At 33.0% G+C, this 14,648-nt stretch overlaps 1 protein-coding gene across 2 annotated transcripts in view; it reads right to left on the reverse strand.

Moving 5' to 3' along the window:
* The window catches only part of RAD9B (RAD9 checkpoint clamp component B), a 45,752-nt gene that overhangs the window by 25,575 nt on the left and 5,529 nt on the right, over positions 1–14,648 (reverse strand). For both annotated transcript variants that reach the window (XM_074297508.1, XM_074297516.1), the window contains exons 3-6: positions 14,412–14,561; positions 10,676–10,790; positions 7,368–7,467; positions 1,349–1,455 (exon numbers count right to left, since the gene is read on the reverse strand). In XM_074297508.1, coding sequence (XP_074153609.1) covers positions 1,349–1,455; positions 7,368–7,467; positions 10,676–10,790; positions 14,412–14,561 — 472 coding nt within the window. The remainder of the gene's footprint in view (positions 1–1,348; positions 1,456–7,367; positions 7,468–10,675; positions 10,791–14,411; positions 14,562–14,648) is intronic.

A 14,648-nucleotide genomic window follows, 5' to 3' on the forward strand; every position in this document is an offset into this window, starting at 1 on the left:
TTTCTTTACCATGGAAAGACAACAGGGAGAAGGAAAATCAAAAATAATTGAAAAAATTTAATTAAAAAAAAGAGGTGTGCCATCAAAAAAAATACATGTATATGTACATACATACATACATATACATATATCAACACATATATATACATAAACACATACATACACCTACACACATACTTATATACATACACATATATATGTACATACATATATACATATGTACATACATACACACACATATTAACACAACCAATAAGAACTTGGGTTATTCTCCATAGTCAAGAAGCAGTGAAAACAGGTCCCAGATTTGTAGTCAAAGGATCAGAATTAAAGTTCCAGGCCTTTTTCAAGGCTTTGAGCAAGACTGAGCCTTTCATCCCCCTTCTCTACAATGAAAGGGCCCCGTCTCTCTCAGCTCTGCATCTGTGATCCCATGATGCCTGGGTCAAGATATGAGCTAAGGAAATGAGGCAGCAGACAGGGCATAACCCCCTTGATCTTTATACTAGGTAAGTTTTTGTCAGCAATGACATGCATTCAAATCCCAACTGGCAGCACTGGGCCTATTCCAAAGTGGTTTTATGCAAATGAAAGCAGTATTCTTGCCAGCTTGGTGTTCATTTTCCAATCTTCTCAATCACTGCCCAAAAAAGGGCACTGACTCTGATCCAGCCAATTGAAGCCTTGGTTCTACTAATTTCTCATTTTAAAACAAATATGGTTTCTTCCTTTGTGCTTATTCTTTTCTTCAACAACCAAGTAATCATTCCAGGTTGGGACTTGGTTAAGCAGCTTAAATCCAGCTGTTGTGCTGAAAAGATAGTGACTCATTTTCTTGATATCTCCATATTCCTGATTCTATTACACCATTATTAACCTTCTTTATCCCATTAGCAAACCTTTTAGGAGAGCTGTCCATACGTACTTTCATTTTTTTTTTCTTTCCACACAGTCCATCTAGAAAGTTTCTTATATAACTTGACTTATAATTTGACCAAAATTATTTCTTTCTTTAAGAAAAAAAAAGGGGGGGGGGAGGATTTGAACATTTAAGTTTATCCGCAAAGTAAATTTGGGCCATAAAAGTTACAGAAAACATACTGAATCTTTCCCCCACTACTGCCAAAGTCATTTCTACTGATTTTGTTTCCTTTCTAGTGACCCAACAGCAACTTAAAAACAGTGCCCAATTTAATTTCCAATTTGAATTTCCTTTCCTTTCCAAAAATGAACACCTGATTTTTACATATCAATTAAATTACTTTTAAAATTCTGAACCTACTGGGTAATTTTTAATTGGCTTAGCCACAAAATTATCTACAAAAGCATATTAAAAGGGACTTCTTACCTATTTCATCCTCAAAATAGCTCTTAAAGCAAACTTTCAATGGTGTAACAGCTAAAGTAATTTCTTCCTGACTCAATGGAAAATGAACCATTATTTCAGCCAACAACCTAAGAACAGTGAACCATATTAAAGTTAGTTGGAAAACAAACAAAAGAAATTACATCACTGTTTATTCAATCTTTACCTTACAACATGGGTTGTTATGATTCAGGATTTTAAAATTTTCACACAACAAAATAATGACTCTGTGAGTTATCTCCTTTAAATTAGTATATTTTATTGTGATTTCAAAAAACTGTATTATTCATGGAAGACCACATAAACAACAAAAAGACATTAATTAAAATACTTTAAACCCACAGAATGCCTTAATAAAACACCAGAATAAACTATCAGGAAAAGAATCACATGTATAACAGGATTTTAAAATTATTGGTCTTGTACCATCTCCTGATGATGAGCTAGTATAGCACAGCAGCTGGGCTAGAAACCTGTGTTGTAGTCCTTGTGTTCTAGTCTAACTCTCCTACAATCATTGGCAAAGCAGGGCTACTCACCCCTTGGGACCCTGGTTTCCTCAGCTGTAATAAGAAGGTAGGACACCTCTTTATGCTCCTTTTTCAACATCCTAAAATCTTGGAATAATATTAAGCATATATACATTTGTCAAATGCATTCCCATCTTTGTATCACTTATCCATAATTCTCATTTCATTCTTGGCAGTACTAAAATTTTTATCTAGTAGAAATGCATAAAGCTTTGTCTTTAATCCACCCTGTTTTTAGATATCTTGTCTTCAATACTCATCTGAATCACTGTGTATGACTTTGTCCATATTTTGTAGATGCTTATTTGTGTACACAGTATTTTCCTACCATATTAAGTAAGTTTCTGGAGAATACAGGATTTTTTGGCTTTGTGTCCTTGACACCTAACACAGTGCTTGGTATGTTAGAAGCACTTGATATGAGCTTAATTAATGAATAGATGAAGAATACCCAAGAGAAAACATTCTGGCCATTTTTCTATAAAATAAATTAGTTGGCTATTTCTTTACATGCTCAGCACAAGAAGGAGGTAAAAGGTGATTTTTTTTTTCATTTTTTATTCATTTTGAATTTCAATGCAAAAAAGATGAAAAAAAAGAATATTTCCATGTACATGGTACAACATAGACAGTTTAATATAAAACCATGAATTTTCATTTCAAACTATTTACTAAGCAACATTGGTTTTATTTGTACAAATACCTTTTAATTTAATTTGAAAGTATTCATTTTACAACCTACAATGCTCCCTATTTCTTGTTTACATATAAATTGTAAACATATCCATAAATCTAAAAGGTAATAGTTCCATGTTCTCATTTTTTTTTGAGATATCTTCCTTTATATCTAGATCATATGTAAATTTTTACCTTATCTTGATAAATGTTTTAAGATAATGGTCTACCATACCTAACACCATATACCAAGATAAGGTCGAAATGGGTTCATTATTTAGACATAAAGAATGATATTATAAGCAAATTAGAAGAACATAGGATAGTTTACCTCTCAGATCTGTGAAGAAGGAAGGAATCTATGACTAAAGAAGAACTAGAGCTAATTATTGAATAATAAAATAGATAATTTTGATTATATTAAGTTAAAAAGGTTTTGTACAAACAAAACTAATGCAAACAAGATTGGAAGGGAAGCAATAAACTGGGAAAACATTTTTACATTCAAGGGTTCCGATAAAGGCCTCATTTCTAAAATGTACAGAGAATTGACTCAAATTTATAACAATTCAAGCTATTCTTCAATTAATAAATGGTCAAAGGATGTAAACAATTTTCATATGAAGAAATTAAAATCATTTATAGTCATATAAAAGATGCTCTAAATCACTATTCTTCAGAAAAATGCAAATTCAGACAATTCTGAGGTATCACTACACATTTCTCAGATTGGCTAACATGACAGGAAAAGATCGTGAAGAATGTTGGAGGGGATGTGGAAAACTGGGCTTATATCCCAGAGATCTTAAAGAAGGAAAAGGGACCCACATGTGTAGCCCATTTTTGTAGTGGTAAGAAACTGGAAATTGAGTGGATGCCCATCAGTTGGAGAATGGTTGAATAAGTTATGGTATATGAAGGTTGTGGAATATTATTTTTCTATCATTTTTCTATAAGAAATGATCAGCAGGATGATTTCAAAGAGGCCTGGAGAGACTTACATGAACTGATGCTAAGTGAAATGAGAAGAACCAGGAGATCATTGTACACGGCAACAGCAAGATTATATAATGACCAATTCTGACAGACATGGCTCTCTCTTCTCAACAATGAAATGATCCAGGCCAGTTCCAATGATCTTATGATGATGAGAGCCAGCTATATACCCAGAGAGAAGACTGAGGGAACTGAATGTGGATCGCAACATAGCATTGTCACTTCTTTTGTTGTTGTTTGCTTAAATTTTATTTTCTTACTCATTTTTCCCCTTTTGATCTGATTTTTCTTGTTTAGCAAGATAATCGTATAAATATGTATACCTATATTGGATTTACATGTATTTTTACCATGTAACACATATATTTGATTAGTTGACATCTAGGGAATGGGGTAGATGGGAGATAGGAAAAATTGGAACAAGGTTTTGCAAGGGTCAGTGTTGAAAAATTATCTTTGTATATGTTTTTAAAATAAAAAGCTTTAATAAAAATGTTTTTTAAAGATATTGGTCTGTGCCCATTTTCTGCCAAATTGCTTTGCAGTTTTCTTTGTATCTTTTTTTACCAAATAATGAATTCTTATCCCCAAAACTTAAATTGTCATATTTGTTAGATATAAGCTTGCTATAATAATTTACTGCTGTATTTTATATGTCTATTTGGTTTTATTAATCTATTTCTTAGCCAGTACTAGATAAAGCTAGTACTACTTTATAAAATAGTTTAAAATCTGGTACTGCTAAAGCTTCCTCCTTTACATTTATTTTCATTAGTTCCATTGAAATTCTTAACTTTTGTTCTTCCAAATAAATCTTGTTTTTTTGGTTTTTTTTTTAATTCAGCAAAATAAATTTTGGTAATTTAATTGGAATGGCACTGAATAAATGAATTAGATTAAATTGTCATTTTTTATTATATTGACTTTGCTTATCCACGAACAATTACTATTTCCTCCAATTATTTATATTTGATTTTATTTGCATAAAAACTGGGTTTTTTGAGGGTTTCTTTGGCTGAGGCAATTGGGGTTAAGTGACTTGCCCAAGATAACACAGCTAGGAAGCTTAAGGAATCTATGAGTCTTTCCCTTATCCAATCCTCCTATTTCTGACCTAATTCTACATACCTTACTGACCTCTGCCCTTATCCTGTTCCCTCACCCTCTTATTTATTTAGAAATTTAGTGGACTTTTATACTTTTCTAGATGTATGTGTTGTTCCCTCTTTGGCCTATATCTGATAAGAGTAAGTTTCTAGCATCAAATACTTGACCCAAATTTTACAATAAAATACTATAAACACCCCCATAAAAGAAGAAAAAATTCATTTTCCTATACTCAGGGAGAGTTAAAAAAAATTCAGTATTATTAATTAATAATAATATTAAGTTAATAATATTCCAATATTATTGTTCTATAAGAAATGATCCACAAGATGATTTTAGAGAGACCTGGAGAAATTTACATGAACTGATGCTAAGTTAAATGAGCAGAATCAGGAGATCATTGTACATGGCAACAATAATATTGTAGAACGATCAATTCTAATGGATGTGACTCTTTCCAACAATGAGATGATTGAGACCAGTTTCAATGATCTTGTGATTAAGAGACCCATCTACACCCAGAAAGAGGACTGTGGGTACTGAATGTGGATTCTCACTCTTTTTGTTGTTGTTCACTTGAATTTTGTTTTCTTATTAATTTTCTTTCCTTTTTGATCTGATTTATCTTGTGCAGCAAGATAATTGTATAAATATGTTTACATATATTGAATTTAACGTATATAACATATATTGGATTGCTTACCATTTAGAGGAGGGGATGGGGGGAAGAAGGGAAAGGAGGGGAAGGAGGGGAAAATTTGGAACACAAGTCTATGCAAGGGTCAATGTTAAAAAATTATCTGTGCATATATTTTAAAATTAAAAGGCTTTAATTAAAAAAAAACAACTTTTTCAGATCTGTGGTACTGTACCTCTAACACGTGCAATATAGAAGGATAACTGTATTCAATTTACTGGGTAATTTATTTTTGGTCACAATCCCTGCTTTTTTGATCTTTGAGATGTAGTGTTTCAAAATATACAGTCTTGGGGCAGCCAGGTGGTGCAGTGGATAGAGCACCATCCTTGAATTCAGGAGGACCAGAGTTCAAATCTGGTCTCAGACACTTAACACTTCCTAGCTGTGTGACCCTGGGCAAGTCACTTAACTCTAGCCTCAGGAAAAAAAAAAAAAAAAAAAAAAAAAAAAAAAAAAAAAAAAAAAAAAAACAAGATATATAGGGTTTTTTTTTTAATATAAAAGCTGCTAGGTCATGTGTGTTTCTAATTGTAGCTCTGCATTATTAAAGTTTTTTTTTTTTGTTTTGTTTTTTCTTGTTGCTTGGGAGCTCTGAAACTTGGCTATAATTTTCATGGGATCTCTTTCAGGTAGTGAGTCATGGATTTTTTCTATTTCTACTTTACCCTCTTGTTCTAGAATTTCCAATTTTCCTTAATAGTTTCTTGTAATATTGTCTCAAGATTCTTTTTTTTTTTATTGTAATTTCCAGGTAGTCTAATGAATTTTATATTGTTTCTCCTTGATCCGTTCTTCAGATTAGTTGTTTTTCTGATGAGGTGTTTCACATTCTCTTCTATTTTTTTATTTTTTTGATTTTGCTTTATAATTTCTTGGTGTTTTATAAGTCATTAGTTTCAACTCTTGCCTAATTCTAGTTTTCAAGAAGTTATTTTCTTCCTTAAGTTTTGTGATCTCTTTTTCCAACTGAATGACTTTTTGTTTCAGAGTTCTTGATTTTCTTGAATTCTTAAATTCTCTTTTTTTTCCTGGCCCTCTCCTACACTGTCTAACATAAAAGTTCCTGAGGCTGAGGATGAGCCTGAGGTTAAGTCTGAGGCTGCCTCCTTCTCAGAAGTCACCTGACTCAGCTGCCCCCAGGATTTGCAGTTTGTTGATTCAGTTGAGTTTGCCTGGAAGTGTTTGTACTTCACTCTGGCCAAACCTCCTCTTTTGGAGATTGCGTCTTTCCTGGGGTCTTCTCAGGTGGTCTTGGGAGGACAACAGTTTTACTTGACTTTTGTTTATTTCTGCTGCTTTTTGTTCCCCCTGAGGTTATTTTCAGTCTTTTTTTTTTTTGTGGAAGATATTTGGAGAATCAAAAATTTTCTAATTTATTCTACCTTCTTTCCAGAATTCTTTCCCAAGTAATTAACTTTTAATGATAGATTATTTTGACTAGAAAATTTGATGTAGATTCAAATAATCTGAAAATAAGAGCAACCTCAGTAGCCATCTAGTCCCAACTCCATACCTCAAAAATAATCCTATGTTGAAAACAACTTTGCATCACTCACTTCAAACCAACAGAAAACTGAGAAACTGTAAGATCAAGCATTTCTCCCAAAATCATAGGGCAAATGTGATTTTTAAAAATCTACTTTAATTAAACCCCAAAAGTTATGTAATTAGAAGGCCTCAAATAAGAAGAATATTTTATTAGATTTCCACACAGAAGGGATAACTTTAAAATATTTCCCACCAAAAGGTTCAGTAATTCTAAAATTAGGAAGCTCTTAAATTATCATTCTCAAGGCACATTCCTTAAATCCTCTTGCTCTGATGTCTCTAAACCACTCACTATACTTTCAGAAATTATAACAGATTTGGAAATTGTAGGTTATGAATTTTTAATCTGGGATCTAAGGCCTTTTGAATATATGAGAGTTAAAAACGGAAAGGCAGAGGCTACCAAATAGAAAACAAGACAGAGAGACTAAGAGGCCTTAATTACCTTGACTGAATTTTCAATACATTAGGACACATATGCTTTGCAAAAATGGCTTCTAAAGGTTCAGATTCTTGAAAATAGAGATTATGAGTTTTTATAATGCCTACAAAAGAGCACAGAGAAAATATTTAGCATTTTGAAGTTCCAAATGAATATGTACAACATAAATAACTTATAGGAGTTGCTTAAGGACTAAATGATGGCTGGATACTAATCACAGTACAATATGTGGCATGTATTAAATATTGATGAAACCCTTATTTATGAGCAGATGATTTCTAGGGTTCGTTCTAGCTCTAAATCCTAGGATCCTCAGAGTGACCAGAAGAACATTGGGCAGAACAAACAACAAAATTAAACTAAATAGATAGACAAGTTGGTGTTGCACTCCAACAGTCTTTGCTTAATATCACTGAGAGCTAAAAAAAATTCAAAGACTGAGAAAGGGCTCCAGTCAAAGTGCTCTAATGAGGCCATACAAAAAGTATATGAGCAAAAATGATATGGGAGCAAGACTCACAGATGGCCTGTGATCTGTACCAGGGGAAAGAATAGGCACAGACTGATAAAATCTCAGATCCATGGGCTTCAAAATATAGGCTATTTTTTAAAATTCCAAAATAGAATATATCTTAAGAGGCAGCACGATATAGTGAATAAAGAACTGGCTTCAGAGTCAAGAATATCTGAGGTCAGTTCCTGCTTCTGAGATGCACACATATGTACTATCTATATACATATATACATAAATATTTCTAATGTAGCTAATATAGGTGGGGGTGGGAGTGGCGGGCTGTCAGAGAGGACTAGCACCTCTGCTTTTAGACTCTAGGCCATCTTTGGTATCCACCTTCATCAGCTATCACCAACAAACTCATAAAGCACCAGCCCTGAAGTCAAGAAGACCTGAGTTCAAATCTAGCCTCAGACACTTAACACTTCCTAGCTGTGTGACCCTGGGTAACTCACTTAGCTCCAATTGCCTCAGCAAAAACAAAAATAAAAACAAATGTTAGGGGTAGTTAGATGGCTTAATGGATAGAGCAGCAGCCCTGGAGTCAGGAGGAACTGAGTTCAAATATGGCCCTGGGTAAGTCACTTAATCCCAATTGCCTCAGCAAAAACAAAAACAAAACCCAAATGTTAAAAATTGTCTTTACATGTAATTGGAAAAAATTAATTATCTTAACTCAAAGAAGGTGTAGCATACAAAACAGTCACATCCTAGTAAACCATCTTAGCGGATAGTTTACACTAGGTTGAGGGTAACCAGTAGGCCTCAAGTTAATGTGAAGACTTTCCCTGATAGATTGGATGCTTGAGAATAATCTGTTTCAACAGCTAAAAAGGCAGCTGAAATAAGCACTGTGTGGTGCTTGGAGCTTAATCAACCATCAAAGACACCAAGGTCATTCACTGCCTCCTGGACCATCACCAGTTAGCTTGATGTTTGTTCTGCTACTGGACTTTCATGACTCAGGAAGAGAAAGTGAGATTGAGGACTTTGTGTAACTCTACCTCATATAGATCGGGTTCACATGCAAATCAAGATATCACCCATGATGTCATAGATGTTGCCATTGGTCTTCTTTAAAAACAAAGGACAAATAACAACATATACATATACATATATACCTATGGACAAGTTACTGTTACATTCTCCTTGTTGGAGATTTACCTATTTAAATAATCCTATAATAGACTTTGTTACATTGATGTATCCCCAAAAAACTTCAATACAAAGTGATTTGGATGCAACTAGTATCTAGTAATACAGGAAAACTGATATTTTATATTACTTTATAATATTTATCTATTATTAACTAAAAATTAGAAAATTAGTATAAAACTTGAAAATGAGTATCTAGGAAACTGTAGGGGTATGTATATATGCATGTACATATATACACATGCATATTCAATGAAGACATGTATAACCTCTCATTACTGCCGCCAACTCTGTAAGAGTTGTACAGAGTACAGAGAAGTCGCTAATCTGCTTTGGCAGAAGGAAGTTCCCAATGGTGTACTTCCTACATCAATGAAATCCGAGATTTGGCAAAACAAACAAACAAAACCCATTATCTGAAGCTTTTAAAATTGAAAAAGCATACTTAATGAATATTTTCCAGACTCATCTCACCTACAGTGAGATACATTTCACCTTAGTTCCTCCTAAGGAACTAGAGGAACTAAGATAGGGTTTTTGGTTTGGGGTTTTTTTGAAATGTATTTATCGCTCTCTAGTGGACACCATGAAACACATCATTCTGTCTGACTAAAGAGGCTTTACTCAAATTCCTTTTAAAACAAAAGATATTCTTGCAACTGGGTATGATGTCCTGACTTCTTAACTATCTCTTTAATATGGTTGCCTTAAGATATCAAAAAAAGCTTATCAGATACAAAATTTCTAAATGTACTTATTTATTCATTATTGGTCGAATCTTTAAGAGCAATGATAAGAATGATGGCACATTCTAACTCCAGCCTGAAACAATGTTCTATCAGACTGCGGAATGTAAAATTATTGTTACATTTAAATATGTACTTATTTTACTTTTATAATAAGATCTTCCATAGAAGCTACTAAAACCAATTGGCAAATAATTATTGAATATCACACTATATACACAAAGAGGCACAAAAAGTGTGAGAGCATACAGTCTGCAGTTATTTATAATTCAATTGGAGATCCATGATAAATACAAATGAAACAATGAGAAAACAATGTAAATTGTAGAATCAAGATAATATTCCAAAGGACATCCTATGATAGCAACAAATGTAATCCCGAATCACTTTGTATTGAAGATTTTTGGGGATACATCAATGTAACAAAGTCTATTATAGGATTATTTAAATAGGTAAATCAGTTAGAATTAAATGTTTTTGATACTAGCATTTGGTCTAGTTGTTGAGAAGTCTGGTTTTTATGGCTTCTAACTTCATCACTTCTTGGCATTTCTGCATCTCTACATACACACTAGTCTGAATCATATTCTATTGGAATTGGGCAAGCAACCAATAATATATGACTAAATTCAACAGGATATATTTAAGACTGGTTTGTATATGTGCAGACTCTATACTCTAGGTCTTACTCAATGTAGAAATAATTCTTTACCACTAACTGACTTTTCAGCGCTATAATTGATATTAATAAGGTGATCTATAATGAACAACTTTTTGCATCATGAAACTATACAAATTCAAAGTAATTTCTAATGCTAAGAATATTTAAAGCATAATGAAAATATTATAAGCATGAAATAAGCTTAGAAGGAAAAGAAGCTTAAGACCATACCTACCATGTTTGCAGAAAAGTTGAAAAATCACATGTCCTGTATCAAAACTCGTAAAAATTCTGCACTTTTCTACATTTCTTTCAAGTGTATTCAGACATCTAAATATGGACAGAACTGGCTGCAACAACAACAATACATGTAATAAGGATTAAAATTTTTGTTATAAAGAAGCTGTCATAAAAAGAGACAGAGGGATACTGAGAGAGACAAAAAGAGAGATAAAGACAGACAGAGACAGACAGACAGACAGACAGACAAACTGACTATATTTGTATTTACATTTCTAACCCTGTTATAGCCAATCCTATGAGCTTCGTTTTGGGAATGGTAAATAACAATTAAATATAAATTTCAAATGATATTCAAGTAAAATATTAAACAAAAGGGAGTGAAGTCTCTGAATTAGTAAAGGATCTGAGAAAACCCATTTTTTGATTAAAGAAAAGACAACTGTGAGTCTTCCTAAAAACCAGGCTTCTCAGGATGTTGTGTAATGAATGTCTTTCCATATGCATGTGGAAAGAAAAACAGAAAAAGGTTAGGAACGTGCAAACAGAAAGACGACACTGTCATCACTAAAGACAGTATAGTCCACCTGCCGAAAGACAGGAGAGAACAGAAGTTAGAAAAGGAAAATGAACACCTGCTCTTTAACTAGCTGTGGGGGAGATGAGGAAGAGGGGAAATGGTGGGAAGTCAGCAGGGGACTCCTGACTGAGTTACTTCACCACCACCACCAATTTCATTTGATGAAATTACAGTATTTAAGAGACAGGTACCAGAAATTGTGAGATGTAGCTTGAATCCCTTTCAGACTTTCTGTGACCCAGTTGCATCCTGTAGGGAACAGATAATATACTCACTCTGAATGATGTATTTGAGCGTGAAAGGGTTAGGAAATTTGGATGAAATTGGTAGAGAAAATGATTTTGCTTTGGGTGTGTTTTTTCTCTTCCAACTCGTTATATGACTTTCTCTGTCTCTCTGTCTCTGTCTCTCTGTTTGTCTCCCTCTGTCTCTGTCTCTATTTCTGTTTTTCTGTTTCTCTGTCTCTGTCTCGCTCTTTATCTCTATGTCTCTCTGTTTCTCTCTGTTTCTCTGTCTCTGTCTTTGTCTCTCTCTCATACACATACACCCACACACACACACACACACACACACACACACACACCCCTTACACATTTAACTACAAGTTTCTGAATAGAGAGAACAAAGGCAAGGAATTTTGCTAATAAATTGACCTAAGGCTTGAAGTATCAACCTTGAATATACTGGAGAAAACTTTCATCCTAATACAAAAACTCAGATTGAATTAAAAGGGTCCTACTCAAGCTTAAGGATAAAATCAGAGTAAGCATGATTAATAAAAATGAAGAATTAATAAGGCATCAAATTATATGCATTTTTCTTTAGCAACTAGATCTTTAGAATAATATGTTTGAGTTTTCCTGTAAGTACAGACAATTCAGAATCATGTAATATTTCCTTAATCCTTCCCTCTACTCTCAGGAGAACTCATTCTTTCTTTTTGGCTATGTTCCCTTGACTTGTGTGTATTATAGCAAGTTTGAGTTTCCTCAAAGGGTAGCACTTATAATCAATCTTCTCAGAGTCTAAGGGTCAACCCTAGAGAATGATTATTCCTACTACTAACACTGTAGCGCCCACCAACGTATTTCTTATTAACAAATAAATTACCAATACTCATGAATTAAAACAGTAATCAAAAATGAAAAGCAAATGTAAAATTCATACAATATTCTAACCCTAAAGCCAAATCATCATCTCCTACCAGTATACATAATGTCTAAGGAGTCAGCATGTTCTAAGTCACAAAGTAATGAGACATATATATAGGGAATATGTGTAACCAGGGATTCTCACAATTCATAAACAGTTAACTTTAAAATCCTCTTTCTGTATGAACAAATGCTTCCACTGCTAAACTGAGTTAATCCACCATTCTGGATTAGTATCTTTCTAGACAAGGCAAATCAATTGAATTCACTGATCTGATGGGCTGCTTCTCTGATTCTCCATTTCTAAGCTTTTCCTATGCTCAACTTGTTCCCTTATAGTAGGTATAATATCTATCACTTTAAGCTTCAAGCTCATAGATGCTTTCAGGTTTGGTGGCCTTCAGTTGAAGGTGTGCTATGGTTTTTGGAAAAGGCAAAAGTTATTTTCCCAATATTAGCAAAAAATCTCTCCAACTCTCCTACCTTTGCTGTGATTCACCCATACCTCTCAGTAACAATAGTACAACTCAGAAAAGTAACAACTTTGTTTTCTTTTCACCAAGAGTTGGTGATAGAGAGCAAACTATATTTTTCTCCTCTCCTTTACAGCAACTAAATATATATTTTTTAAATGTGTAATTGCCCCATTGTATATAAATCAACAAATGTTGCTCAAAACACTCAGCAACTGCTTTTATTTAAAATACATAAATAGATAAGTACTAGATGAGTGAACTATCAAATTACCCTCCTTATAATTATAAAAAAGGGTTAATGAATAGAAAATAATGAAAACTTTTTCTCTCTCAGTTAATTTCATCAATGGGAATTCCTGCTCTTTGAATCATGTTGCCATAACCAAGATATTGATTAGAGCTAATGAAGTTGCAAAGAATAAATGATCAACATTTTGAGTACTGAATTCACACATTTAGCCTTAAGTAATAGCAAAGTTACACCTAAAAATGATAAACACAGAAGAACTGCACAAGTTTAATCTATATTGGTTACTTGCTATAGAAGAGAGGGGAGAAAGGGAGAAGAAGGGAGAAAAATTTGGAACACAAGGTTTTGCAAAAGTGAATACTGAAAATTATCTTTGTGTGTATTAAGAAAAATAGGAAGCTATTATTATTTTTAAAAATAATGATAAACATAACAATAGAATGAGCAAAAGACTACCTGTATAATGTAAATTCAATGTAATAGGCCAATGGGTGAGTTATTTTTATAAAATACATTTTAATTATATCTTTTGGTCTTATATCACCTACATTTGCAACTGAATCCCTATCCCATTCCTTTCCAGAGAGCTACCCTTTATAATAAAGGGAAAAAGGAAGAAATTAATATTCACTAAAACTAAGAAACATATAGAAAAATCTACCACTATACATAATGTTCCATACTCATGGTTTCCTGCTTGTGCAGAAATGAAGGAAGGGGAAGGAAAGATGTCTTCTAATATATTAAATTTTTTTCTCAGGGGCCAATCTTGATGTCAAAGAATTCATTTTCAAGTTTTTTTCTTCTTATTTTCTCTGTTTATATTGTTGTAAATATTGTCAAGAAAACAGTACTTCTTGGTTCTGCTTACTTCATTTTGTATTAGTTTATATAAGTCTTCCCATGCTTTTTTGTACTCACTTTAGTCATTGTTTCTTATAGCACAGTAATATTATGAGCACATTTAACTAATCTCCAGATGATGTTCTTTGCTACCACAAAAGTATGCTAGTAATTAAAGGTGTTCCAAAAGTCGTAGTGCAGTTTTAAATTTAAAACATTCTGTGTTAATTACTTGCTTAAATGTTATATCTTCTAGGATTCTAGGCTTACAAGGAACAGATACTCTTTTATAAATAACTGTTGCATTGAATGTTCTAATTTAAACCAAAATATAAAGAATTTATGTTTTTGTTCTATATACCAAACATTCCCACTACAAACTGGAACATACACTGTAAAAAACTCACTTCCCTCAGTCCACTATGATTTACCTTCATTCCTAATTTACATTTTAAATTCAATGACTTGTTTCTGCCACACATTTCAGATGTAGTCGTCCATTGGTACAGTTGAAAGAATGCAACTGGGAATAAAACACTTCCATAAGCTGATCTGCAAGAATTCATGGACCGAAGTCCAAACTGGGAGAAAAAAAAAAGCAAATGAATTTTTATTAAATAACACCAAGAAAATGAATATTTTAATATCTTAAAACTTAGGTATATAAA

Source organism: Sminthopsis crassicaudata, chromosome 1, assembly GCF_048593235.1.
Source record: "Sminthopsis crassicaudata isolate SCR6 chromosome 1, ASM4859323v1, whole genome shotgun sequence".
In the NCBI taxonomy this organism is placed as follows: domain Eukaryota; kingdom Metazoa; phylum Chordata; class Mammalia; order Dasyuromorphia; family Dasyuridae; genus Sminthopsis; species Sminthopsis crassicaudata.